The 27,955-nt window shown below is 37.4% G+C and overlaps 5 protein-coding genes across 5 annotated transcripts; 2 read left to right on the top strand and 3 right to left on the bottom strand.

Moving 5' to 3' along the window:
* Positions 1-15: 15 nt before the first annotated feature.
* On the bottom strand, positions 16-2,682 carry LOC122016782 (protein SLOW GREEN 1, chloroplastic-like). The gene is made up of 2 exons (XM_042574181.1): positions 1,595-2,682; positions 16-258 (listed from the first exon to the last, which is right to left on the bottom strand). The coding sequence occupies exon 1, from the start codon at positions 2,637-2,639 to the stop codon at positions 1,608-1,610; it is 1,032 nt and encodes a 343-aa protein (XP_042430115.1). The 5' UTR covers positions 2,640-2,682; the 3' UTR covers positions 16-258; positions 1,595-1,607.
* A 1,464-nt stretch (positions 2,683-4,146) lies between these two features.
* LOC122017381 (legumin B-like) lies at positions 4,147-6,931 on the top strand. Its single transcript, XM_042574979.1, has 3 exons — positions 4,147-4,424; positions 5,786-6,509; positions 6,603-6,931. Exons 1-3 carry the CDS (start codon positions 4,229-4,231, stop codon positions 6,751-6,753), a joined length of 1,071 nt encoding a protein of 356 aa, XP_042430913.1. The 5' UTR covers positions 4,147-4,228; the 3' UTR covers positions 6,754-6,931.
* Positions 6,932-10,576: 3,645 nt separating this feature from the next.
* On the bottom strand, positions 10,577-20,925 carry LOC122016419 (serine carboxypeptidase-like). Its single transcript, XM_042573715.1, has 9 exons — positions 20,548-20,925; positions 19,611-19,779; positions 12,783-12,902; positions 12,508-12,651; positions 12,069-12,219; positions 11,895-11,983; positions 11,548-11,806; positions 11,101-11,234; positions 10,577-10,986 (listed from the first exon to the last, which is right to left on the bottom strand). The coding sequence occupies exons 1-9, from the start codon at positions 20,865-20,867 to the stop codon at positions 10,867-10,869; spliced, it is 1,506 nt and encodes a 501-aa protein (XP_042429649.1). The 5' UTR covers positions 20,868-20,925; the 3' UTR covers positions 10,577-10,866.
* A 419-nt stretch (positions 20,926-21,344) lies between these two features.
* On the top strand, positions 21,345-22,229 carry LOC122013921 (cysteine-rich repeat secretory protein 55-like). The gene has a single exon (XM_042570135.1). The coding sequence runs from the start codon at positions 21,345-21,347 to the stop codon at positions 22,227-22,229; it is 885 nt and encodes a 294-aa protein (XP_042426069.1).
* A 59-nt stretch (positions 22,230-22,288) lies between these two features.
* On the bottom strand, positions 22,289-24,673 carry LOC122016974 (very-long-chain (3R)-3-hydroxyacyl-CoA dehydratase PASTICCINO 2A-like). Its single transcript, XM_042574417.1, has 9 exons — positions 24,390-24,673; positions 24,172-24,283; positions 24,046-24,064; positions 23,863-23,951; positions 23,683-23,736; positions 23,031-23,101; positions 22,834-22,915; positions 22,658-22,754; positions 22,289-22,582 (listed from the first exon to the last, which is right to left on the bottom strand). The coding sequence occupies exons 1-9, from the start codon at positions 24,458-24,460 to the stop codon at positions 22,512-22,514; spliced, it is 666 nt and encodes a 221-aa protein (XP_042430351.1). The 5' UTR covers positions 24,461-24,673; the 3' UTR covers positions 22,289-22,511.
* Positions 24,674-27,955: the final 3,282 nt, after the last annotated feature.

Here is a 27,955-nt window from a genome sequence, read left to right as displayed (position 1 = left end):
TAAACCAAGTGAAAGAGCACTGAACAAGCCAAAGCTCACACTCATTACCTAATTGAAGATAACAACAAAATTATCATTTTTACAATGAAATCAAATCACTTTAAAATAAAGCAAGCGAGTCGTATCTCACTAAGTAGGTAGAACAGGCAAACTGTTAGAGTTGGTTACACTTTCCATTAGGCAGTTTGATCTCTCAATATCCTGCCAGAGTTGGTGGTCTGTTAAACGCATCCTTCAGCCTGCTTGATCTCTCAATATCTGTAAACAAATTCAGCAGTGTCATTTCCACCCCAAAACATGGACCTTTCCGCGCAAAAGAATGCAAACAACAACAAAACTTCTGCGCAAACATAAGCAGTATGTTCATACCGATTGCATGAAATGTTGTCATATGTATATGTCATATGTGAAGAGGAAGATGCATTTTGCTACATTATTACTCATAAACAAATCTCATATAATTAGCAAAAGAAGAATGTGCAAAAATTGTTTTCCTGCTATGATTAAAAATTAGAAGTCGTTGAGCACCAACAAGGTTTATTAAACTTTGCAGTTATATAATGCAATAGCAACTATTGAGAATGCAAGAGGCTTGCTGGATGCTAGTGAGAGAATAAATCTCTGATTTGATAATGAAAAATAACATTGTTTCTGCATCTGCAAATGCAATCATATCAAGTCATATAGTTGCATAATAGTAATGTACATTGGAAGTCAAGTTCATGTATCATCAGCAGCAAAGGTACATCATCAAAACTAAATATGCTTCATTCTTTATCAATGGTTTGGCACTCAATGCCACAAGTAAACCAAGCTATGTGCCCGAGCTATATGGGGTTGAATCTTATCCGATGTTGACTCGGGTGTGAGACCATAACTGGTTACTTGTCTGCTCCTGAATTTGTCCAAGGTAGAGAGGAAACTTGACACACAGTTTGCTCATTCTGTCCCAAAACTGACATTCACATCAATGTAATTCAATTCCTTCACCGGCATTAATGTATCTTTTCCATACCAAGGGAAATGATCTGAAGAAAGTAGAATGAGCAACTAGAAGCCTACGATGGCCAGTCTAGCCTTTTAAATGTCCAGGTATTATTTAAGTTCCAACTAGCCAGTGAATAGAATTGGTTTCTTCCTTTATTACTCTCCCTGTCAATATATAGAATGCTAGTAGAAAAACCGGCTAAAGATATGCAAGTTGTAATCAATGTTCTCCCTATTGAAACTAATGGTTGAGTAAGCTAGCTCACCAGAATGAGCTGAAATTTGATTGAGAAATCATATAAGAAACTTGGATAAAATGCTCGTACGCTGTATATATAATAGCTACAGCTTACAGCCAATGCTTGACCTTAGTAAAGGTATTCAAATGGAAAACAAGTCATGCCTCTTGTACACAAGTAGCACATTTAGATCCAATATCTCTCTGTCCAAATAAAAAGCATTCTAAGTTCTAGAAAATCTTGCAGTGAATTCTTAAAGATGAAAACTTGTAAACTAGCACAAAGATTAAATAGCCAGATACAAAGACCTAAATTTGTGGAAACGGATACCTCAGTAACTGGTTTCAATTGGTTGAAGTAATCCTTACCTATGACCATTTTTTAATTTTTCAATGCAGTCTTCCTTCTATTCTCATCCAACTGCCCAAAAACCTTCATCGCAATCATGTTTTCATCGAAATACTGTGCATAAGGATGACTCTTAGGAACAAGACGCTTGTACTTCTGGAACTGCTTATCTGCCTCATCCTTCTTCCTCAACAAAGTGTATATGATGCCCTGGCAAAGATAAGGCCGGAAATCCCTTGGCTCCTCCTTCACCAATTCCTGGTATATCTTAAGAGAGTCCTCATACTTCCCCTTTATAACCTTAATCTGAGCCACCAGTAGCTTGAAGTCCCTCAAGTCATCTTTCCTCTTCGCCTTCTTACAGAGCTCCATCACATCCTCAACCCTCTTTAAGATGCCGTCAAGTTCACCCTCCTCTTCTGCCTGCGATGAAGCCACCATCACGAGCCCGTGGTACGCCTCGACCAAAAAGGGATCTTTTTCAAGGAGTTGCTCGAACCCAATCCTTGCAGTCTCTGGGTCCCCGCTGTAGCTCTGGATGTGAGCCTTGAGCATCGGCAGATCCTTTTCGCCGGGCTCGAGGGATATGAGCCGGTCAACAATGTCGACGGCCTCGGCGAACTTCCCAGACTTGATTTTGAGCTCCATGAGGGCGCGGAGGGACTGGGTATCGTCGGGATGGGAGTCGAGTTGCTCCTCGAGGATGCGCTCCTTCTCGGCGTCAGTGAGTGGGGAGGCCTCGGAGGGGAGCGTATCGGACTGGGCGGCGGGGGCAGTAGGGTAAGCGGCAGTTGCAGCGGCAAGAGCGGGAGGGGAGAGGCGGGTGAGGAAAAGTGCGGCAGCGGCGGTAGCGGTTGCGGCGGCGATGGAGGCGGCCTTGAGGAGAGGGGAGAGTGGGTTCCTGGGTGATTCGGAGGCGGCGGCGAGGATGCTGAGGCGGGGTCCGGAATATGAGGAGGAGGAAGAGAAGGGGAAGGCTCTGAGGAGAAGCGGAGTGGGTAAGGGTTTGGGGAGGAGAGGGCAGTGGAGAGGGCGGCGGTGGGTGGCGCAGCAGAGGGGCTCCATGGAAACAACGAAGAGAAAAGAAGGCTAAACCCTTGCGTCTTGTCACGAGAAGAGACGGGCTAAAAAGGATTTTATTTCGAAATTATATTTTAATTTTGAATAATTATATATATTTGCTCTTCATTTTTTAATAATTTATTTTAAAATTACTCGTTAAATTTAGATCAAAATTCTCCATGACAACCTAAAAACTAAAATTATGATTAAAAAATAAATTAAAATATTAATATCGAGAATAATAAAATAAATAATTTTCTATTATCATCCTTTATGGTTCTTGTTTTCATTTTCTATTTGCGACTCTCCATTATCTTTACACCTAAAAAATTTATATCACTTGTTTTATTAATATAATAAACACTTGGAGGAAAATGAAGATGCATGCCTTTCATCTTTAATGGCATAATAACATTTTGCTTAATTTAAATAGAAATCAATCGAGCAAAGGAACAAAATCCTTTCCCTCACTTTTCATTCTTTTCATAAATAATTTACCAACCAAAAATATTTATTTTAAAATTACAATTTATATAAAACATTTGTTTCGATAATTAGTTGTGCAAAAAAAATTTTATTTAAAAAAAATAAAAATAAAAATTTACTTAAATTTCCATAAAATTTGGAAAGGACAGTAATATATAACAAAAATTTAAATATATATATTTCTTGTTATTTTGTTTAAATCTAATAGAATGATAACAACCAACTTATTAATATATTTAACATTTGTTTTCTTACCAATTGAGGCCATAATTGATTTTCTTTTGGATGGCATTAAATGTACTTAATATAATATAGTATTACAAAAATATAAAATTATCCTATCAATTTGACAATTAAACGCATGATGATAAGATGAAAGTGAAGAAGTTTATCAAATTACATTAAACTTATCAAGTTATTTATACTAAAAAAACATTAAAAAATTACACCATGCAATTCTTTATATTTTATGAGGGTTTTTTAGCTATTTCAGAAAGTATGAAATTATAGAATCTTATTATGGATTGTTGCATCAGCCCTCATATTTATTTTTATTATAATATTTAGGAATATATTCCATTTTTTTAATTTCTTATCATCTTACTTTTTTCCTTTTTTTTTTTTTCATATTTATTAGTAATCATTATATTTTTTAAGTATTCGATTAGGATAGAGTTCACGACAAATCTCAATTTGCACCCCAGAGTTTATTTCTTTTTTCAGATTGACATATATTTTCAAAGACAGACATTTTAGTCCAACTATTTACATTTTTGTTTCTTTTCAATTCTATCGAAACCCAATTAAAAGAGAAATTTCGTTTAATAATAATAATAATTATTATTTATTTATATTTATAGGAAAGTAGTGTTGATACTTGATATTGAATATTGACGTCAATCTATTACAAATGAGATAATTATTATTTTCTAAATTATGGGGATCAAACTGAAAACTGCAATAGTTTGGCGTATTCCAATCCTTCCTCATCTTCTGCCGCTTTACTCGCTTGCTTGGTTGCTTTCCCGTCTATAAATGGACGCCTAAGCCTCCACATTTCGATCCAAATTCTCCGATCGATCGCAAAGTTCTCGCTCGGCGGAGAGATGGAGATCGACTTGACGCCGAGGCTGTCGAAGAAATCGTACGGCGGGGATGGCGGCGCCTACTACGCCTGGTGCAGCGAGGAGCTCCCGATGCTCCGCGCCGCCAACATTGGAGCGGGGAAACTCGCGCTGGAGAAGCGAGGGCTCGCGCTTCCGAGCTACTCCGACTCCGCCAAGGTCGCCTACGTCCTCCAAGGTGAAACTGTTTGATTCCTTTGTTTTCTCCCCTTATTTTCCCCCCAGTTTTGGATGTTTTCTAGTGATTTTGGTTTTTAGGTTTTTAGTTACGATCGATCTGTTTGATGTACAGAAAAAAAAAACAAACCATGATTTCATATGAACCTATTTCTATTTGGTGTTCGGTGACCATTTCACCTCATTTATTTCAATATCAAGCTGTTAGTAGAGTGATTGCGCGAGTTGCCATGAAAGTTTTGACACATGATAAAGATTTAGACTGTTTCAGTTGCGTTCTTGCCCAAAATTATAGACTGGAAACCGATTTGGCTAATCATAGTTTCATATTGGGGATGATCTAATATTAATGAGCGCCTGCATGCTGATTCAGTGTCATTATGGATTTGAATAGTTCTGTATTCTTGTCCAAACTGTGCATGTCTGAAAGGATTTTATCCTTTATAATATTAGTGAGTGCTTATCTTGAGGATGATTCATGTGGATTTAATATTCATGGTTGTGATGATTTTGACCTTCAGATTGGATTGATTATTAAAAGTTGCATCTCAGTTTTCATATGATTGTGAAAGAGTCAAAGAGGTGTTGATTTGGCTTATAGCTGAGCCAACAATTTGTTTATTGTCAGACTAATCTGATCACTTTCAGTAGTTTCCTTAGGATTTTTATTGAAATAATCAACTGATATTTTCTCATGTGCATACAAGTAGACATTCAAACTTATTGGAAGAAGATAGGATCTTTGTCTTTTTGCCTCTCTTCAGTTCAACTGCTGTTTTGTTTTTGATGAATAATAGGTTCACTAGTGCAATCTATTTGTAACATTAGTAGCTGTTTAATAGCAGAACACTTATTGAGGGTGATACACAAGCACCACAACAAAATTGCATTGCCCTAAATACAGAAAAATGAAATATGCCACCAATCACTGTGGCATGAAAAATAATGAGTTAATTATCATAGCTAACAAATTCACTGTTAGGAAGAAGCAAATGCAATTAATTGCACATCTTGAAAGGATTGAACAAAAACAACAATATTGTGCACCACTGAAGTTTGTAGTGAAAGCCTGAAACTGTCATCATATAATCCAACTAACCCAACACATATCATCGATGAAAAAATCATTGCCTGTCAGCTAGCTATATGATAGTTTCAGTTTGGGTGAAAAATCAATATATATATAATATTGTAGTTGATGTCCTTGGGCCTCCATCAGGACCTACTGATTAAATACTCTATGAGCTTTCATTGCTTGAACACTTGAAATGGTAGTTATGACTTATGAAACCAAGATTGTTTAAAAGGAAGTACTTGAATGATCCTAGAACTCATTTGTTCTAATATGTTTTTGATTCACAGGTGATGGAACTCTAGGGATTGTGCTTCCAGAGGCTACAAAAGAGAAGGTGCTTGCGATCAAGAAGGGTGATGCAATTGCCCTTCCTTTTGGAGTTGTGACCTGGTGGTTCAACCCCAATGAAACTGACCTTGTGGTACTCTTCCTTGGGGACACTTCAAAGGGCCACACAGCTGGCCAATTCACCAACTTCCCCATCACTGGCACTGATGGCATCTTCACTGGTTTTAGCACTGAGTTTGTTAGTCGTGCTTGGGACCTAAGTGAAGACGAAGCAAAGAACCTTGTCAGCAGCCAAATAAACTCTGGCATCATCAAGGTTAAAGATGGTCAAGCCATGCCTACACCTTCACCCAAGGACAGAGAGGGCATGGTCCTCAACTGTGAGGAAGCCCCTCTAGATGTGGACATCAAGAACGGTGGATGTGTTGTGGTTTTGAACACTAAGAACCTTCCCCTGGTCGGACAAGTTGGCCTCGGGGCTGATCTCGTGAGGATCAATGGACATGCCATGTGTTCCCCAGGATTTTCTTGTGATTCAGCTTACCAGGTGACCTACATTGTTAGAGGCAGCGGTCGTGTTCAGGTGGTTGGCGTCAATGGCAAGCGTGTTCTCGAGACACATGTGAAGGCTGGCTATCTGTTCATCGTGCCAAGGTTCTTTGTTGTGTCGAAGATCGCTGATGATGATGGAATGGCGTGGTTCTCTATCATCTCCACACCTAAGTATATTTCGATCTCAACCCTCTCATGTTCCTAACAGAAACACTCACCATTTGCTATAATCTAACATCCATCTGTTTTTATGAAACTTACCAGCCCTGTGTTCACTCATTTGGCCGGAAAGACCTCGGTGTGGAAGGCAATGTCCCCGGAGGTGCTTCAGGCTGCGTTCAACACCACGCCTGAGCTAGAGAAGCTGTTCAGATCTAAAAGGACTTCTGATGAAATCTTCTTCCCTCCAAATTAAGCTAGTCGTTAGTTAGTTAGTTCCTTGCATCCAAATAAAGCTCAGCACAACTTATGTTAAGCATTGTTATAGACATCATTTGGTGTCCTAATCTACCATGAGACATTAATGGTCTGTTTCACTCAATAAAAGGAGCTCAAATTTGTGCTGAGCTCTAAGAAAAATATTTTATCGATTAGTTAAGAATTATAGGTTTACTTACTTACAAATTTACTCTTTAATTTTGAAATTTTAAAATCTAAATCTAATCAAATTAATCAATATAACCAATTTTATTTTTAAAAATAAAATTAAAAAAAATAACCGAATGTATTTTTAAATTTAATTTGTTCAGTTGATTTATTCGGTTTAATTAAATTCACCCTACTTAGTTCCTCTACAAGTTATTATGCATACTTTTTTATATATATAATTAGTCATCAATATTTATTAATAGAATATTTTTAGCTAAATAAATTTAATTAATAATCTTTTGAACTTAAAATTAATAAAAAAATAATTCAGTGGGTGAGGAAGAACTTATTATAATCTGTTAGCTCTTATCTCAGAGTCGCGTAATAATAATTTTATCACTGAATTGATACTCACTTTCATTGAAATTAAAATTGATTAATAAAAAAATAATAATTAAAATATATATTAATATTATTATAATAATTTATTACTCTCTTTAGTATTTTTAACTATGGAAGAAATTTAATTTAATTAATAGAAATGTTTATTAGATAAATATATTATTTTTATTAAATTATATTTTAAAGCTAAACATAAAAAAAATTATATTTTTAAATTTTACTAATAAATATAAGATAAAATTATCCTATAATCAGGTCAATGGACTAATTATCCTTTGATCTGATTCAACAAGCTCAACCCGTAATGGACAGTTCCACTATCGGTCAGCTGCCGATGTGAACCAATGATTAACTACCAGTTCATTATTTTTTTTAAATTTTATTTAATTATAATTTTTATTTTAATTATGCTCCGTCACATGTCCGACAGTGGCCTATAAGAACAGGGCTGTCTTATAAGAATCGACCCTAATAATATACACAATGTTGTCGATCTAATTCTCATATCGATATACATTTCCAGAAAAAAAATCCAATTAAATGTTGAATATCTTCAGTTTCATATTAATGGAAAATTAAATTAAATTATTAATTAAGTACCTTAAAAAATGTATGAATTGTTTCTTTATTTGTAGAAATATAATTAAAAGATTGTTTAAAATTTTCAAAATGAAATTTAATTACTAAAAGGATCTTCAATAGGGTTAGCAGGTCAATTAAATTGAAGTAATCAACCTAATCGAACAAAGTTAAAAATTTGTTTGATTAATTTAAAATTTTATTTTTTTTCCCTTAGAATAACGATTATTCTGATCAAATTGATTTGGTTTCAATTTAAAAATTAGAATTCAGTTAGACTGATTAAATTAAATTGGAATGAATAAGTGTTTAAAATCCTTAATTCCTTAATTCATGACTTCACTTCCAAATCTCAATTTAATCAAATTTTTTTTTTCAATCGATTTAACATTTGTATATGCAAGTTCAAAAAAGTCAATTGGTTGGATTTTGATTTAACCGATTGGATCAGTTTAGTTATTAACCGAAATGCTTGAAATTGCGGAAGAGAAAGTACTTAAATTGAGATTTTGGTATCAAGTAATGTTGAAACCGTGGTTTGTCAACAAATTGCATTCAAATTCAGACATAATTAGATCTGTCAGACTACCCGATATATTAACTGTTTAGGATCATCCGAGTTGATATGTGATGGAATGCTTATCACATGAGGTTGCGGGGTCGAAACTCAGGGTAGTCGAGACGTAAATCCCCGGTCCCTGTGCAACTCACTCCACCTGTCACATGCTCGTTCAGGATGTTGTGATTTACCTTTCTCATGATGACCTTGGGTCGGGTGCAATGGAAACGCTGGGGACGAGCGATTTCACCTTTGCCACATGTTTAGGGACTCCATAACCACTGTTAATCCAACACGAATTAATAGAGCCACGTCACAAATCCATGGTAGAGGTAAGGGTGAGTCAAAATTTAATTAAATAGAGTTAACCAACCGAACTGACTTCAGTTCAGTTATTTTAAAATTTTATTTTTTTAAAAAAAAATATCAATTATTTCAAGTAATTCGGTTTTATTATTAAAACTTTTAATTCGAATAAATTGAAATTTTTATTAGATGACATGACCTAGCTGTGTAAGTGCCAGAATGATCCTTAACACGTCCCGAGGATTGTGATATTACATTAGGATATTTAGATTATCTCACAAATATTCATGATTCCTTTCCTAGTTATAGTGTATTTATAGATTTTTTTTTTTTTTAAATGGGGCGTAATCAAAGGATAATGAACTTCTGGGTTGTCCCCCGTATACGCTTCTCGATTTACCCTAGTAACTAGTGGGAAAATTCCATAGGGTCTGATCGGTCACCCCAGGAATAGTCAATGAGGTTAACTGAAATTATCATTTTTTATTTTTTATTTAGAATGATCCTTAAGACGCGTCCGAACATGTCTTTTTTCATGCTTTGACCACTTATACTAATGACTAGTAGTCACTCGTGATTTACTTATTCGGTGTTAGTCTAAAGACGAGTTGATGGAAACGCTGAGAGCGAGTCAATCACCTTTTGTCATATGAAATGATCCTTAACACATATTATTTTTTTGTAATATAGAATGATCCTTAACACATATTATTTTTTTGTTATATAGAATGATCCTTAGCACAGGACATAACCAAACCAAGGTCACGATCAGTCGAGGGCAGCTCCTCTGGTCCAAAAAATTTAGACTAGAAGAGGTCCTATTAATTTATTGGTTGGATGAACTGGACCCCACCTTTTAAATAGGTGAAATCTAATTCATCCAACCAATGAATGAACAGGGGATCAGGGGTGGTCTAGATATCTTGGACCAGAGGATCCTTGCCCCGATCAGTGTTCTCTATTGATTAATGTAAAATTGGATTAAAAATGATAATTAAAAATTAAATTAATCAATATTTTATAGATTAAGCCGATCTTTGTTGAAAAGTTCGATTAATTAAAAAAATTATTATATTTCAATTAAATTGTTACTATCGATTCAATTTTGAATAGATGACTCAACCCTACTCAAAAGTCATCCTTTGTTTATAAAGATTGATTTACCTTATTTTTTATTATTGGGTTGCAATAATTGTAAAACAAAGTTCCACAATAAATTTATAGGAAAATGATAATGAACTCCGAAAAACAAAATATCTTCATTAGTATAAAAACTTTGAAGAAAATCTAAAAAAAATCATAAAGATTTATCTCTAAAATGGATAATATTATTTTATTATGAAGATATCTTCGTGTGTGAGACCTTAAAATAAAACTTAGAAGGCCACATCTCCACTACTCGTAACATGGGCCATAGGCGATATTGAGTCCCTAGTTTTTAATAGTAATTATATTGATTTTCTTTTTAAAAGTTTATTTTTAATTTTATATTATTAAAAAAATAATCAGCTTTAATTTTAGATTATATTAATTTTATTTATAATATATTCTTTTTAATTGTATATTTTATTTTTTTGAAACTGATCCACTCTTGTTTTTTTAATACTGTTAATAAATTTTTACAATATAAAATATGAATATTATTATTACATTTGATCAATTAAAAAGTCTTATTTTTAAAAAATATTTATAGAGCAAACAAATTCACAGTTTCTGTAAAAAACACGATTTCGTAAAAAAAAAATGAAATAAATATAAAATTAAATTTTTATAAAAATATATATATAATTAAAATAATAAATAATTTAATCCAAATGAAACTAATGAAACGAAATTCAGATGTCAATCCGATTGGCACTCCATGGAGAGCTAGCCAAGCACGTTGTCTCCGAGGGTACAAAGGCGGTGAAATTCATGAGTTAATAACCGCAAGTGCGTGCTGAGATGTTAGTCTTCTAGCCCGCGGACTTTCTTCCTCCTTTTTGGTTATACAATTGGTATGATTCTCAGATGCATCAGAAACCATCTAACAGCTTCACAATGGCGAATTTGGATCGATATCTATGTTTCCGGTTCCTAAATCTATACCTAGTATTACATAGTAGCAACTGCAGTGACCAGTTCTTCGTTAAGGCTTCCTTCCATCCATTTCTCGAGCATCTGCAGTGCCGCCTTAGGCTGATCCATGGGAACCATGTGACCAGCATCATGAACCTACATACGAAAAATACACCTTTAATTTCCTAGAAGCAATAGCTAACATCATGCGAATCGGAGAGCAACGCTCCGAAGGAGACAAATGAACTTGATGATCATACAACTACTCACCTTAAGGAAAGTCAGAGGCCCAAAAGTTTTGAAGAGGCCTGCTTCTTTGCCATCGACTTTAAATTGTGTCAACGCAGTTTCATTGAAAATCTGACTACCTGACCATTCCATCGAACTAACCCACCTAAAATTCCCTGCATAAAGCTATCTTCTCAGTTTATTTGATAAATTTGATAAAGATGCAGTTCAATGTATGTACTAACGTTCTGGTCAATCAAAGATCTAAGAGATACAAGTATACAATCAAGTTTAGAGTTGAACATTATCTCGCTTTGTGTGTTTGCTCCTAAATTTTATTCAAGCACATCTTAGAAAGCGTTTTCTAATGTTCAATCTTGCACAGATAAGAAAAATATGTTCTTCTTTCAGATTGGCAGCCTTAAATTGTTCAACTCTTAGAGGATGTACATTAAGTTTTAACTTAATCGATGTAGCATAAGTACTTACCGAGCCAATTACAAATGAGATCATATTCACCAGCATAAACCATCAATTTGATGCCATCCTCGAGAAGAGCTGGAATTCCCACTTCTAAGTTCTTCATCCAATCTGTAATCATGGCTCTATACACCAGAGGACTGCATGATACAAATTTCCTATTACCAACACCAAGCACCTTCCTTACAGACTCCTGGTTCAGAAATTTCTCCATGTTTGAGAAATCATAACAAAGGCTCCCTTCACATTTTTTCCTGATATCATAGTACTGCAACGGAAACTGAAGTGTTCAGACATGCAAAACTAAATACTGCATAATGAAACTGAAAAGAGGAATGAATAAAGTAAAAATCTACATTGATATCTCCAGCAAGAAGCATAATTGAATTGAAGATGGATTCACAAACAACCAAAGAAGCAGCACAAGATATAACTCCAGATGAACCTGAGGATATAATAGTTGGAAATTATATTAGAAAGGTGCCCATGCTTTAGTACTAAAATTGCATTCTCGCAGAAAAAGAAAGTACCACAGAGTTTAATTCCGAGCTGGCAAAGAGGATATATCTTGTTGATGCTATTATGTGCTCTTTCAGTGATGATACCCATTTCAAGTGCATAATCAGCATAAGCACCATATTGTATTGAAGGATCCGTTAACCCATTGCCGATTGCAAAACCCTATTAGGAATGTAACCAATGTGTTTGTACATTATTTCTTTCACTAAGCAGAAAAAACTCTAATCAAAATGAATTTACAATAAATGACTTCTATACTGAGAGAAGAGAGACAGTGTCATAATGCATAGCAAGAGCAAATATAATAACACTTAAATATTTTTGTCAATGTTGCTCTTAACTTGGGATTTTGAAGACCAACTATCATATATCCATATGCCAAATGCACTAGAGTCTAATATTCTCCTTTAAAGGATTGTCTCATTACAAACATGAACAACATTAGCATACCTTTAGGTTTAACTTGAGGCCTTGTTTCTCTTTGTTTCCTGTATGAACTCTTTCAGCAGCAGCAGGAATGTAGTGGCCAGCATATGACTCTCCAGTTATATAAAAGTCATTATTTAAGAAATCTTGATGCTCCTTGAAAAAGGCCTATACAAGCTCAAGGAGAATAGTTAGTACAACTTCAAAGTAAACATAATCAATAGCAGTATATCGAAATTGTTCAGAACTCCCTTATGATACAAAGAAAGAAACTAATTTAAACTATCTAAATCATTTACCTGCAAAAAATCGTAGAGATCATTACTAACACCTTTTTCACCATAGCGAAGGTCCCGTAAGTCTGTACTATAACTAAAGCCAGTTCCAGTTGGTTGGTCGACAAAGATGATATTTGAAACCTGGGGAACAACTCAGCATGATGAATACATGCATGGATGATAAAATGATGCTGTAACATTATGGAAGGAAATGGAGTAGAACAAAAAAAAAAGAGAGTTTTAGTTAAGTAGTGATGGCTTCCAATGATTAAAAACTACCAAGGTTGGAATGGTATGTTTGCCTTGATTAGTCACCTCCGTTAATCCAGAGGAAGCTGTGTGTTAATTTATTTAGACATCTAATCTTCTCAAGAAGAGGTTACGACTAAGCTGGTGCCTATATGATTCTCTTTGAATTAGCACAAATCAGAAATAAAACCAGGTTGCTGACAGTGGAGAACAACCTCAGAGATATGGAAATGATATTAGATGTAATAAAACTTTAACATGCGAAAAAGGAACTTGGATATAATGATTCACACTATTTAATATTAGGAAACAATGAAAAATAAATATTTACCTGGATCCATAATGACTTGCTTCCTCTATCTATTCTCTCTATCGTTCTTATTCCAGAATTTGTTTCCTCTATCTATTCTCTCTATCGTTCTTATTCCAGAATTTGTTTCCTCTATCTATTCTCTCTATCGTTCTTATTCCAGAATTTGTTTCCTCTTTCTCTTATATCCTTTATATATATCTTATCCACAATGAGAAGTTATCTCACGATAGTTCTCTTGGGAGTTATAATAACTTCTCTTGGGAGTTAAAATAACTTCCAATTACTATTCTTTTGACAACTCATTTTGGATAAATACTTTTATAAAAGTGAGAGAAGAGGGATTAAATATAAAATAAACCCCCTTGACTTTAATTACCTTTTTGCCCAACAATCATCACATTAGGCTCTTTTATATTAAAGTCAAATATATACGTTACATGGGCCATAATAGAAAATAATCCAACAATCTCCTACTTGGCCCATGGACGACTTGAAAAATTCAACAATAACTATAATTGCGCATTATATGTTGAAATTAACAAGTCATTGTCTAATTAATTGAATTGATATGATCGGATCATGGCGGGCACAAGTCATTTAACGACATGATTCCTTCCATGTACCACAAAATCAACACAACCCAACATATTTAATTAATGCTATAATTATCTTTAATATCTTTTCAAAGACATATTCTGTTATCACATCAAAACAGTATAAGTATACTCTATATATATATGTGGATAACAGGAACAAGCAGAAACATAGCTTTAATTGAATTCAGAAGTGGCATATAATATGAGCATCTTTTCATACATATGTATTCATATTACTATGACATTAACAAGGACTTATCCATAATACCAATCCTTTCTACTTGACCATAAAAATTTTGGGTGATAATCCTTTAGTTAACGGATCCGCTATCATTAAATCAGTTCTAATATGCTTAATTGACACCTTTTGTTTCTGCACTTCTTCTTTGACAGATAAGTATTTTAAATCCATGTGCTTTGTACCTTTTGAGTACTTGTCATTTTTAGAGAAAAACACAACTGCGGTATTATCACAGTAAATTCTTAGCGGCCTATCTATGTTATCAATAATGCCAAGCCCCAAGGTAAAGTTTCGCAGCCACAATGTGTAAACCGTGACCTCAAAGCATGCCACAAATTCAGCCTCCATGGTGAAAGCAGCAATTAGGGATTGTTTTCCACTTTTCCACAAAACTGCTCCACCTGCCAGGAGAAAAATATACCCAAATGTGGATTTCCTCGAGTCCATACATCCAGCATAGTCTGAATCCGAGTAGCCAATCACTTCAAGTTGATCTGATTTTCTATACGTGAGCATGTAATCTTTGGTGCCTTGTAAGTACCTAAGAACTTTCTTTGCAGCTTTCCAGTGGTTCATCCCAGGATTACTTTGATATCGGCCTAACATTCCAACAACAAAACTGATATCCAACCGAGTACATGTCTGAGCATACATTAAACTTCCAACCACTGATGCATAGGGAATTGACTCCATTTCCTTTCGTTCCAAGTCATTTTTAGGACATTGCATTTCACTAAATTTATCCCCTTTTTGAATTGGAACTATTCCCGTGAAGCAATTTTCCATTCTGAATCTCTCTAATACTTTGTTAATATAGTTCTTTTGAGACAATCCCGGCAATCCTTGTGATCTGTCACGGAATATTTCTATTCCTATCACATAGGATGCCTCACCCATATCTTTCATTTCAAAGTTTTTAGAGAGAAATTTCTTTACATCATGTAACAACGCGATATCATTGGTAGCAAGAAGAATGTCATCAACATATAGAACTAAAATAGTAAACTTACTCCCATTGATCTTCATATAGATACACCGATCAATGGTGTTCTCTACAAAACCATACAATGTAATGATATCATTGAATTTAAGATACCATTGTCTGGAAGCTTGTTTCAGTCCATATATTGACTTCTTTAATTTACACACTAGATTTTTTTTTCTTGTGGTTATAAAACCTTCAGGTTGATCCATATAAACTTTTTCTTCTAAGTTACCATTCAAAAAAGTGGTCTTTACATCCATTTGGTGAAGCTCTAAGTCATAATGAGCCACCAAAGCCAAAATAATCCTCAAAGAGTCCTTCTTAGAAACTGGAGAGAATGTCTCTTTATAGTCAATGTCATCCTCTTGAGTATATCCTTTGGCGACAAGTCTAGCTTTATACCTTTCGATGTCGCCTTTTGAGTCACGTTTGGTCTTAAAGACCCATTTACAACCAACTCATTTTGAACGCTTAGGCAATTCAACTAGATCCCATACTTTATTGTTATCCATGGAAATTAACTCTTCTTTCATAGTATTGCGCCATTTTTCGGAATTGTCACTTTTAATGGCTTGTATAAACGAGACTGGGCCTTCATCAATGCTTAAGTCACATTCATGTTCAAGTGAATATATGATATAATCATTTGAAACGGTTGGTCTTCTTTGCCTTTCAGACCTCCTTAATGTTATTTCTTGCGTCTCTTCTATCATTTGTTCATTTGTGACTTGCACATTGTTAGTTGGTTCATCATTTATATATTCATTTTGTGGGTTTTGGATATTATTATTTTGTTGTCTTGATGTGTTGTGTAATTGTGATACAACAAATGGAACAACAACTTTATGAGAAACATTAAGTGAAGAGGATTCACCACAAGCCTCTCTAATATCCACTTTTCATGATTTCTCACTCCCACTAAATTGGTCATTCTCAATGAAATGAGCATTACCCGATCCTATTATTTTCATACTATGGTTAGGACAATAAAGTTTATACCTTTTTGACTTTTCAGGATAACCGATGAAATGACCACTAATGGTTCTTGTAACAAGTTTTCTTTCATGTGGATTATATACTTTTATTTCTGCTGGGCACACCCAAACATGGAGGTGCCTCAAACTAGGTTTCCTCCCCATCCACAGTTCATAAGGAGTCTTAGGAACTGCTTTGCTAGGAACTCTATTAAGCAGATATGCAGCAGTCTTTAATGCATGCATCCACAATGAAAAAGGTACAGTACTATAACTTAACATACTCCTAACCATATCCATAAGAGTACGATTCCACCTTTCAGCTACACAATTCTATTGCGGTGTACCAGGCATAGTATACTGTGCACATATGCCTCGACTTTGAAGGAATTTTGCAAATGGACTTGGACATTGTCCATTCTTATTTTATTTTCCATACTATTCACCACCTCTATTGGACCTTATAACTTTCACTTTTCTATACAACTGCCTTTCAACCTCATCAACGAACACCTCAAGGATGTTCGCTCTTGAGATTTTACATACAGTAAATATAAATAACAATAACTTTAGAAGTCATCAATAAAGGTGATAAAATATTTTTCACCGCTCCAAGATGGAGTGTCAAAAGGACCACAAATATCAGTGTGTATTGTGGTTGGATTTCTTGATATATGTTTGGTTTGCTTTCCCTTAATACAATTCAAACATATGTCCCAATCATCAAAATTCAATTGAGGTAATATTTCACTTTTCGTTAACCTCATTATCCTTTCTTTAGATATATGACCTAATCTTAGATGCCACAAATAAGCAGAATTCTCATTATGTGCATTATGTTTACTACCAGTAATGTGTTCAACATAAAACAGAGATTCAACAAAATTAACATCAAGATTGAAACGATATAAATCATCTATTAAAGTACCAGAACCATAATAGTACTCATGTTTATATAAAGAAAATACACCATCTGCAATCTTAAAGTTAAAACCTACATCATCCAACTTTCCAACAGAAATTAAATTCCTAGCACATATTGGAACATAAAGACAATTTTCTAGATCTAAAGAATATCCAGTGTCCAAGATCAATCTATACGCCCCAATTCCTTCTATTCGTGCCTTCATTCTGTTCCCAATATACAAAAACTTTTCAGTTCCGTTTATAGTTTGGATCGAAAGAAATCCCTGCATAATATGTGACACATGAGTAGTTGCACCAGAATCCAACCACCAAGTATTAACAGGCACTTCAATAAGATTTGATTCGAAATTTATTGAAACATAGTATTAACCTTTCTTTTCGAACCAACTCTTTCTTTTCATACTATTCTCTTTTGAAGTGACCACTTTTATTGCAAAAATAACACTTCTTTTCTTTATGGACTCCACTTTCTTTAACTTTCATAAGAGCCTTGCCTTTATTTTTACCCTTCTTGCCTGGTTTAGCCATGTTGCTATCGACTCTATCATAGGTCGACAAATGGATGGAGTGATCTCTTATTTTCTTCAACCTCCCTTCGTCCTGAACCAACATAGCCTTAATTTCTTGAAAATTCCATTTCTCTTTAATAGTGTTGTAATTCACCTGTCCAAACTCAGAAGGAAGTGAGGTGATGATAAACTGTACTAGGAATGACTCACTCACATCCATTCCCATCAACTTCAACTTTGCTGCTAGATTTGCCATACTTATCATGAATGGGCTGAGACCAATTAAACTTCTTAGTCGTCAACTCACTCATTAAGGTTCTCACAATAGATTTATCAGTAATCTCTGATTGTGAGTATTCCTTAATTAATTTAATAAATTCCCTTGCATTGTCGGACTTGGGCATAGATGGCTTGACATTTTCAGCCATTGTCATCTTCATTAAGTTCAAACTAAGCCTATTAGACCGCACCCAAGCCTCATAAAGAGTCTTGTCAGCTTCTGTACTGGTCTCTGTAATGGTTGTGGGTCTTTGTTCCATTACCAATGTCATATCAAGACCCATAACCCAGTTGAAACTGGATTTGTTCAGACCAGTCAACATAATTCAGGCCATTGAACTTAATCATTCCATTTCCCAATGTAAACATATTATTGAGAGCTGCAAATATTTACACAAACTCATGCATTAATACTTCGAGTAGATTTAATGGATCATATTTAGATCAACTTTAATAATGTATTTAAGTTCAACTTTGGGTGATACTCAAATGCATGATTATAATGACAATAATGCTAAATGAACATATTTTAATGGGCTAACATCCATAATTAAAATAACATGCATGCCATCTTTGGATATACAAGCACTTATCAAGTATGTTAATAAATTCTTTAATATCATTAATTATAAACAATGATACACCTTTGGGTGATCATGCTTTATAATAACGAAATTTAATTAACCCAAAATATGTCATTCATATTATTTCATGTATAATTATTTAATGTTAGAATTATAAATTTTACAGAATTGATCACTTTGGTGATTAACAAACCCCAATCCATAATATATAATTCCAAAAATGCATTTGATCAAATCAATTACCTACAATACTATGAATTAATTTAAATTCACAGTATATAGGATTTAAATCACGCATTCAATCAAAATGAGATTTAATTCACAATTAGGAATTAATCAAATAAATGTTAATAAAGCAAAAGTTAGAAACCGTATGTTATAAACCGCACAACAATTCATTTTGCTATGCTAGAATTCGTGGGAATGTGGGAATTTGCTTGTGTGGGACTTGATTGCACAACAATTCATAAACCGTATTGTAATTTCTACGTAGAATTCCTAAACAACAACAATTCATATATTGGAATTAATTTATGGAAAATCATAAATATCTATAAACTTGGCTCTGATACCAATATTAGATGTAATACAACTTTAACATGCGAAAAAGGAACTTGGATATAATGATTTTCACACTATTTAATATTAGAAAATGATGAAAAATAAATATTTACCTGGATCCATAATGACTTGCTTCCTCTATCTATTCTCTCTATCGTTCCTATTCCAGAATTTGTTTCCTCTTTCTCTTCTCTCTCTTTTCTCTTCTTGATATCTTTGATGATAAAGATATATCCTTTATATATATCTTATCCACGATGAGAAGTTATCTCACGATAAGTTCTCTTGGGAGTTATAATAACTTCCAATTACTATTTTTTTGACAACTCATTTTGGATAAATACTTTTATAAAAGTGAGAGAAGAGGGATTAAATATAAAATAAAACCCCTTGACCTTAATTATCTTTTTGCCCAACAATCATCACATTAGGCTCTTTTATATTAAAGTCAAATATACGTTACATGGGACATAATAGAAAATAATCCAACAAATGAAGGTTGCAAAACTTAGTATAACAGCTAATGGTTCACAAATTAAGTTAATTATTATTCAATAGTACTTGCTTGAAAGTGCTGAAAACATCAAAAGTGAGAAAGATGATTTAGTTACCCTGGTATGTATAACACTACCTTGTCCCATCCATAGTCATTCCATACAAGCGACAGATTATTAGCAATCTTGAAAGGACCATTTTCATAGAAAAGGGCTAATTCACTGCTGCATCCAGGACCTCCAGTCAGCCAAATTACGACAGGATCAGTACTTTTGCCTCGAGATTCAAAGAAGAAATAAAACATTCTGCCAAACAGGAAGATAGGTAAGAACCTCTGAAGCATCAACTCGAGCTTTACAAGGTGTGCACAGAAAATATGCATGCACAAGACATATACAGCAGTCGTAATGTTGGTGCAAGTTCCTTGTACGGCCACCAAGTTATAGACACATTATACTTAGATCATAAATTCACTTCCATGGCTTTAGGAAAACATACAATACACTATAGACTTACCTACTATTGAACCACGGATAACAAAATCATTTCACTCAAGTCAAGGAAACAAAACAACAATTCCGTATTGTCCAAGGCAGTTTAAATCAGACAGGCAAATCAAATTTCTAAGTCTGCCTCAAAGGATTTGATTGACTGATTGACTTGAATATGAGCAATCCAAAAAGGCTGTAATCCCTGCATTGTCTAAGATCCCTTTCCAAATGATCAAGAATCTTCAGATCATTGCACCATCATTACATCTAAAAAGAGAGTTTTATCACGAATTGCTTGCCAATAGCTTATCCATAATAAGCACCAGTTAGGAACAAAATTGACAATATATAGAAAATCCAACTTGCAAGACTATGATTTCAAGTATCGCCTCAAAGTTTCACATTCTTGCGGCAGAAACCATTAATAAAACCTTTTTTAAAAAAAAACCAAAATTAACTTAAAACACAGTTGAGCAGCTAAACAAGCCCAAGTTGATAAAGAGGAATATCTAATCCCAATTAGTATGCATCAGAAAGCTCGAACAAAATGGGAAAAAAAATGTAGGGTTCGAAGAATCATACTTGGCAGCATGAGTGTGTTCGAGGCGATAGTAGCCAGCATAATGGCCAAGCTGCTCGACGGGTACCTCCGATCCGCTTTGCCCTAAAATTGGGAGGCTCAGCCTCCTCTCGACGAGGCGAGGGCTCGAAAGATTTTCCGCCTCGATCTCAGCTCCCAATTCCTGAATTCCGGGGAGAAGATTAAGGTCGCGGATGAGGCTTTCCGCGGACCGGAACAAGCTACGAGCACGAGCTCGATGGCGGCCGCCGATTGAAGAAGACGGAGAAAGGAAGAAGAGCAGAAAGAGAAAAAACAAGCAGCAGGTTGATCGAAGCTCCATGAGAAGAGGGAAACGGAGACTGAAGCGGAGAAAAGAGGCGCAACGCAAGTACCACGTCGTCGCTGTTCTAGTAAATTTCATTTTGACCCCTGAGAGTAGAATTCGTAATTTTATTTTGCCCCCTAACGTTATATCAGATTTTAAATAGTTCCTAGACTTTCATTATTTACATTATTAAGCCCCTAATGCTAATCTAATACTGGCTTAATCCAAAGTTCCAACGAAATGTTGCAAGAAAGTCAAACTGTCATTGACAAGAGCTAGAAATCAAATCTTCATATTAATTTCTCGTTTGTTCAGCTCCCAACAAGGGGAAAAGTAGGATTACCAAATTCATGTTGAAAAAAAAACCCATCCAATTTGAGCTTAAAATTCAGTAAACATGCAGCAAAGTACAGGGAATCCTCAAGGCTGCCACATGATCCATCTCTCCCGAATCAGCTTCACAAATCTCCATTGACTAAGAGGAATCTGTCGATGGCCGTCGAAGCTGAGCGAGCAGCCAATGATCAGTATAAAACAGGGGCGATGGCAGCCATGGAGCTTGCACATCCAGTTAATTCAATTCCAATGGCGTTAGCTTGCCTGTTCGTTTTCGTCTCCCTCTTCTTCTCCTGCTCCTCCTCCGCCAGCACCTACCTTGGCCACCACTGCAGCCACCGGCGCCGCCCCCACCAACAGCCGTCCGCCAACGTCAGCTTCGCTCTCGATGACCTCGTCGCCAAGGCCTCCGCCGGCGGCTTCGCCACCGGAAGCTACTGCAACGGCTCCCCCGGCCGCGACGCCGTCTACGGCCTCGCGCAATGCCGCGGGGATGTCGGATGGGAGGACTGCGCGTCTTGCCTGTTGGACGCGGCGGGGGTGCTGCGCGCCCACTGCGCCGACCTCGCCGACGCCATGGTCGGGTTCGACTACTGCGTCATGCGCTTCGACGATCGAGACTTCATCGGCGAGGGCGACACCCAGCTGTACGTGCTGTACCCGAACCCGCAGTTCGCGGATGAGCCGGAGCCGTTCGACAGAGCGGTGGGGGAGGTGATGCGTGGGGTGAGAGCGCAGGCGGCGGCTCCTGGGAGTGGGGGACTGGGGAGGGGGAAGGTGGATGTGGGGGCGAAGACGGGGAAAGACGAAGAGGTGGAGGTGTACGGGCTGGCGCAGTGCACGCGAGACCTCCAGCTGCTGACGTGCGCTCGGTGCCTGGCGGCGGCGGAGGAGAAGCTCCGGGAAGGGTGCCGCTACAGGAAGGGGTGCCAGGTGGTGTTAGGGAGCTGCATTGCGAGGTACGAGACGTACTCGTTCTTCTTCCCGCTGACCGGCGACGAAGCTGCTCGAGAGTATTCCAAGGCCATGATGCATCCATGAGAGCTTATACGTGTTGAGCTTGGAGACCTATAAGTGATATGAATAATAAGAATACAATAACCACAAATATCTTCGCCTAAATAGATTAAATTGGATGAGACAACCACAGATATTAATGTTGTTAACGAATACAACCATACAAAGTCAAACGACAGTAAACAGATGAGTTATTAGATATTCAGATGATAATGACAACAGAACCCTGCATCAAATCAAGCTCAAATTTACAGTACAATATAAAGAAACAAGGAGCTCTATGAAACACTACTTCCTCAGGCTTAATCACGCAGTCTTTGATTTTGAGAGAGCCTTCTTTCTTTGCCCAAGCATATATCCATACATGTGAGGGCTCCCTGAAGAAATATGGTTAAAGCAGTTAGGCAAACAATCTTTGTTAACTTGGATGATTAGAAGCACAAGAAACATGCCTGGGACATAGATTGCTAGAGCAATAATCGATGCATAAAAGTAGTCAAAAGTGAAGTTCCATTTGTTGGGCATTCTGATGCAGTACTTCTCGGATGCCTGCAAGAATTCACATCGAAACTTTAGTTGGGAGAAAAGAAAAATATGAAAATGATACAGTTCGACTTGATTTAAATACCTTAATGAAGGGCAAAGCAACATATATGAGGCCAACCTCACTGGTAATGCCAGTTGGGTACAGAAGCAGGAATGTGCTATACCTACAAATGGTAAATGCCATTGCTTGAATATGAAAATTGAAGCAGGATAAGAACAATGTTTTAATCTACAAGGATAGCGAGTGATGCATTTTCTATTACCCACATCAAACTTTACCTGAGCCACAACAACCAGGAAGGTGCAAAGCCAAGTGCTTCTTTCATACCAAAAAAGGAGTATCTAATAATCTGCAAAAAGGAGTATAGGAAAAGATAAATAGTGTTTCAAATTCTAGAATTTGGTAATTAATTTAAGATGGCACGGCCTCAAATAAATCGCTGCAGGAATATACTCCATTTAAGTATTTAAAAGTGTAAACTAGAGCATCCATGAAGCCGATAAACATGTGATGCCATGCATTGGAAGGTAGCACTAAAGACTGAAGTACACATCGCTTTTGTTGGCAAGTTTTTGCCATACATAAGTTCATAGATTTATCAATAAGTATCTAAATGCAAACTCCTAAATCGTTTACCTCAAATCTGAGGTGTCTTTTACATTTAGAACCCAAATAAAAGTTACACGCAGCTGAAACACACTTTACTCCTAGATCTAAGATTAATTTGCAATATTTTGTTATGCAAGTGGAACCTTCTCTGCTCTGAACCATCATGAATGTTTCTCTTATGAGTACAATCAAATGATCGACAATATCACTTACAGTCAATATGCATGTTGTGATGTTGCTAAAACAAGCTCAAAACACCACTATGTTTCAATATACAGAATGTAGTGTAATAATGCTACTGATTGCCAAAAGAATTCCAACCTCTGTAATAGACCAGCTGATAACCAAGGAGCTAACAAGAACATGTGTCCTCGTCTGCATCAATGTTTTTTGAAGTTAGTCCAAAGTTGACCAATAAGCTACACTGTCTTCACTCCATCTTCCATCTTTACTGAATCAATCTCGATGACAAAGAAAAAAAATACATGGTATAAGGATTACCTCCGGAATGCTCCACAAGATTCCCCAAACAAGAAATAATCTCGATCCAATTTGAGGCAAAGTCGCTGACACTGGCGATCTCACCAATCCTACAGTCCAAAAAGAGAGAAAAAAAATCGTTTTTTGTTTCTCAGAATTGTATATTCTCAAATCAAGAAGCAAAGGGGGGGTCAGGCTCCTAACCTACAATCCCATGCAGTATCTGAAACAATTTTTTAAAAAAAATAAAAAGTGGAGATAAATCAGTGCCACGTACAAGCAAATAATTGAAAAGGAAACACCTTCATGGCAAAGAATAAACACTAAAACCTCCAAGACGGCAGCAGTCTGTGCTAGCTGCAGCGGTTTCTCAACGGCATCGTACACCGTCGTAGGCCCTCCTTCTCGCAAGGCCTTAACAGCAAAGTAAAGCACTTGAAACCTACAACGATCAGAAACCAAACCACATCGCGGAGGGGGTGAAAAAACCGCGATCAAAAATCGCACCAAAAGGGGAATCAAAGAAAAACTCAAGGCGATTCGATTACCAGCCAATAAATACGGTCCAGTTGTAGAGAGAGAGGTAGATTCTGCGGAGGGCGTAGAGGAATCCAGCCATGGAGCTAGGAGATGGGATCCGGATCGAAAATGGAGGCGGAGATGCGAGATCTAGGGTTTTTTAAATAAGTGACACAAAGATCGAGGGAAGAGGGAGGAGGGAGGAGGGAGGAGGCAGGAGGCAGGAGGCAGGGGAGATATGTGGCCTTTACGTGCGCATTGATGCAGCTTAATTAGGTGGGCGGACGAACCACCGAAGTGAGCATAAATGCCGTCGACGTCTTCCACGGCCATATTTTGGCCAACTATTTCGGAACATTTTTAAAAATGACCCCGAACATTTTTTTTTTTTTTTAATGTTTTTCAAATATGTCTGTTCATCCTATCCGAAAATCAAAGAAACGAAAAATTGAGCACCACATACTCCTATATGCTCCTTGTGGACCTGCACTACAGACTACGTCATTATTGAGATAGGGAAGGAGTTCCCGGTGTTGATCGTCCGATGCTCAAGTTAGTCACCGACAATGTAATGGAAAGTGGAGCAATAAGAAGACTAGCACAAACAGTAAATATCGCATACTTCCTCAATACTTGGACCCGTTTTATATAGAGCTCCGGTAGTACGCATATCTCCGCCGGTGCGGTTAGCACTAACGGTTTAACTCAGTTTTGATGAATGACAAATTATGTTAAATTAGTTTCATATTGATCTAACACTTCTACGAAGTGTACAGGAGAAGCTCAGATGGGTCAACAGACTGACCTGACATCTGACACGAAGTCCAGCTAGGTCGACGGGCCGACCGGATAGCTAGCACGAAGTCCAGACAGGTCGACGTACTGACCAGATGCTTGGCACGAAGTCCAGCTAGGTCAAAGGGTCGACTGGATAGCTGGCACGAAGTCCAGACAGGTCGAAGGACTGACTGGACGTCTGACAGATAAGTTGAGGTAAGTCACTGGAAGGGAGTGACTGTGAGGACGCATTCCCAGGAAGGGAACATTAGGCGTTGATCCAACTTAGATCCATTTCGGAAACTCTAAATTGAGATCGTGATTAGATTCCAATCTCGAAGAGACGGAATATAACTACTACTTTTATTACTCTTATAACTTAACTGTGCTAATACTTTATTTTGCAGGGTAGTTTTACATTTTTGTCTCAGACTAATGTTTTTTGCAGGTTGCTGAAAAAATAAAGGTCCGGGCGCCTGGAAGGGATCCGGACGCCCGGGATGCAAAAAATTATCCCCAGCAGCGTCGCCACGTGGATCTTCATGTGTGGATGAGCTATGTCACACTCCAGGCACCCGGAAGGGATCAGGGAGCCCCGAGCCTCCTATATAAGGAGGGTGAGGCCTGGAGCGAAGAACAACGAACGACAAGATCTCCCATCGATTGCTCTGCTGTGCTCCTGCGACGCTGCGAAGGCTCTCCGACAAGTGCTGTTTTTTTTTTCCTTTCTTCTAAATTATTGTCGGTATTATTTTTACTAGCATTTCTGTACCTTACTTTTGTAATCAACTTTTCGAATTGCTAGTGGATTGTCCAATGAAAGCACTCAACGAGTGCGGGCCTTGGAATAGGAGTCGTCGAAGGTTCTGAACCAAGTAAAAATTACTTGTGTTAGCATTGTTGTTTTTGTGTTTATTCCACTGCGTACTCTCGCTAAATTTTAGTCGCTATTTACCCCCCTAGCGAATTCACAATCCCACAGTGCGAAGGGCCCATAATACATTGGGGAGTTCATCGACCTAGCTGCCTTCGAAGTGGTCAAGCCGAGCATGCAAAACTTTGAGGATCTCTCGATTGGTGATTTCGGCTTGCCCGTTGCCCTGGGGGTAGACCACAGAGGTGAAGGCTTGTTAGATGTCATAGCCCTCGCACTACTCTCTGAGCCTCTGACCGACGAACTGTCTTCCATTGTCAGATACAAGTTGGCATGGGATGCCGAACTTGAAAATGATGTTTTGCCAAACAAATTTGATGACCATCTGCTCGATGATTCTTGCAAGCGGCTCGGCTTCCACCCACTTCGAGAAGTAGTCCACTGCAATGAGTAAAAATTTCCACTGACTGGTAGCAATTTGAAATGACCCAACGATATCCATTCCCCATTAGTTGAACGGGCATGATACCCTGGACGCCTTCATTTCTTCGGTCAATCGGTGCAACATGTTGTGATACTTCTGGTAGGAGAGGTAGGTGCCCACCGTCCGAGCGACATCTTCTTGGAGGGTCAGCCAAAAATATCCTGCCAGGAGTATCTTTCGGGCTAACTCACGGTCGTCCGGATGGCATCCGCAAGAGCCTTGGTGCACCTCCCACAGGATGTACTCGACGTCCTCCGATCCGACGCACTTGAGGAGGGGCCTAGAGAAGGTTCTCTTATAAAGCTAGTCCCCGATCAAGGTGAACCACCCAACTCTCTTCTTCAATAAGAGGGCTTCTTCTGGATCAGCAGGTGTAGATCCAGACGGGAAGAACTCTATTAGGACCATCCTCCAGTCATTTGGGAAGGTTATTCCCTTCATTCGGTTGATGTGTGCCACGATCAAGACTTGTTTGATCAGCTGACCTATGATGATCGGGCACAGTGAACTGGCTAACTTTGCCAACTCATCCGCCGCCTGGTTATCCGATCGGGGGATCTTCTATATAATGACCTCCTAGAAGTTGATCTTCAGCTTCTCGAAGGCCTCCGCATAGAGCTTGAGTTGGGCATTGCTTATCTCAAATGTTCCAGATAGTTGCTGAGCGGCAAGATGGGAGTCTGAGTGGATGAGGACTTTAATTGCTCCCACATGCCGAGCTGCCTGTAGGGCAGCTATCAGCGCCTCATACTCTGCTTCGTTATTAGTGGCTCGGTAGTCCAATCGAACGGAGAGCTGCATCCGGTCTTCCCGTGGTGAGATAAGCAGTATGCCGATTCTGCTGCCTTGCTAAGTGGACGAGTCATCCATATATATCTTCCATGTTGCCGCCGGCTCATCACTCTGGACTTCTATGACGAAATCCGCTAAGGCTTGAGCCTTGATTGTTGCTCAGGGTTGATATTGAATGTCGAATTCGCTTAGCTCGGTCATCCATTTGATTAGCCTTCCTGATGCTTTCAGGTTGAGAAGGACTCGTCTCATGACACTGTTAGTTAGCACGATGATTGTGTACGCTAGGAAGTACGGACGAAGCCTTTGAGCGGCGAGGATCAAAGCATACGTGTTATGGTCGTTTGGTGCTAGAGGGGGGCGAATAGCTCGTCGCGCGCTCATTGCTTGCTTCTTTAATGATGATATGCAGCGGGAAATACTCAAGCAATACTAATACTTAGGATTTACTTGGTATCCACCTCAAGAAGATGTGACAAATCTAAGGATCCACACATGACACGCTCTCCACTAATAAAAACACTCCTTCTTGGTCACAGTCGGAGGCGGAGAAGCCTTGTACAAACTCACATAATAAAATACAACACATGCAAGAAGAAAAACATAAGAATACAAATGAACACCCCTTCTTCTTGTATACTTGTTGCTTGTTGTTGCCTCTTGAACCT

Source organism: Zingiber officinale, chromosome 8B (genome assembly GCF_018446385.1).
Source record: "Zingiber officinale cultivar Zhangliang chromosome 8B, Zo_v1.1, whole genome shotgun sequence".
In the NCBI taxonomy this organism is placed as follows: Eukaryota; Viridiplantae; Streptophyta; class Magnoliopsida; order Zingiberales; family Zingiberaceae; genus Zingiber; species Zingiber officinale.
The sequence above is the reverse complement of the archived record's forward strand: the minus strand, read 5'-3'. Positions and strand labels throughout refer to the sequence as shown.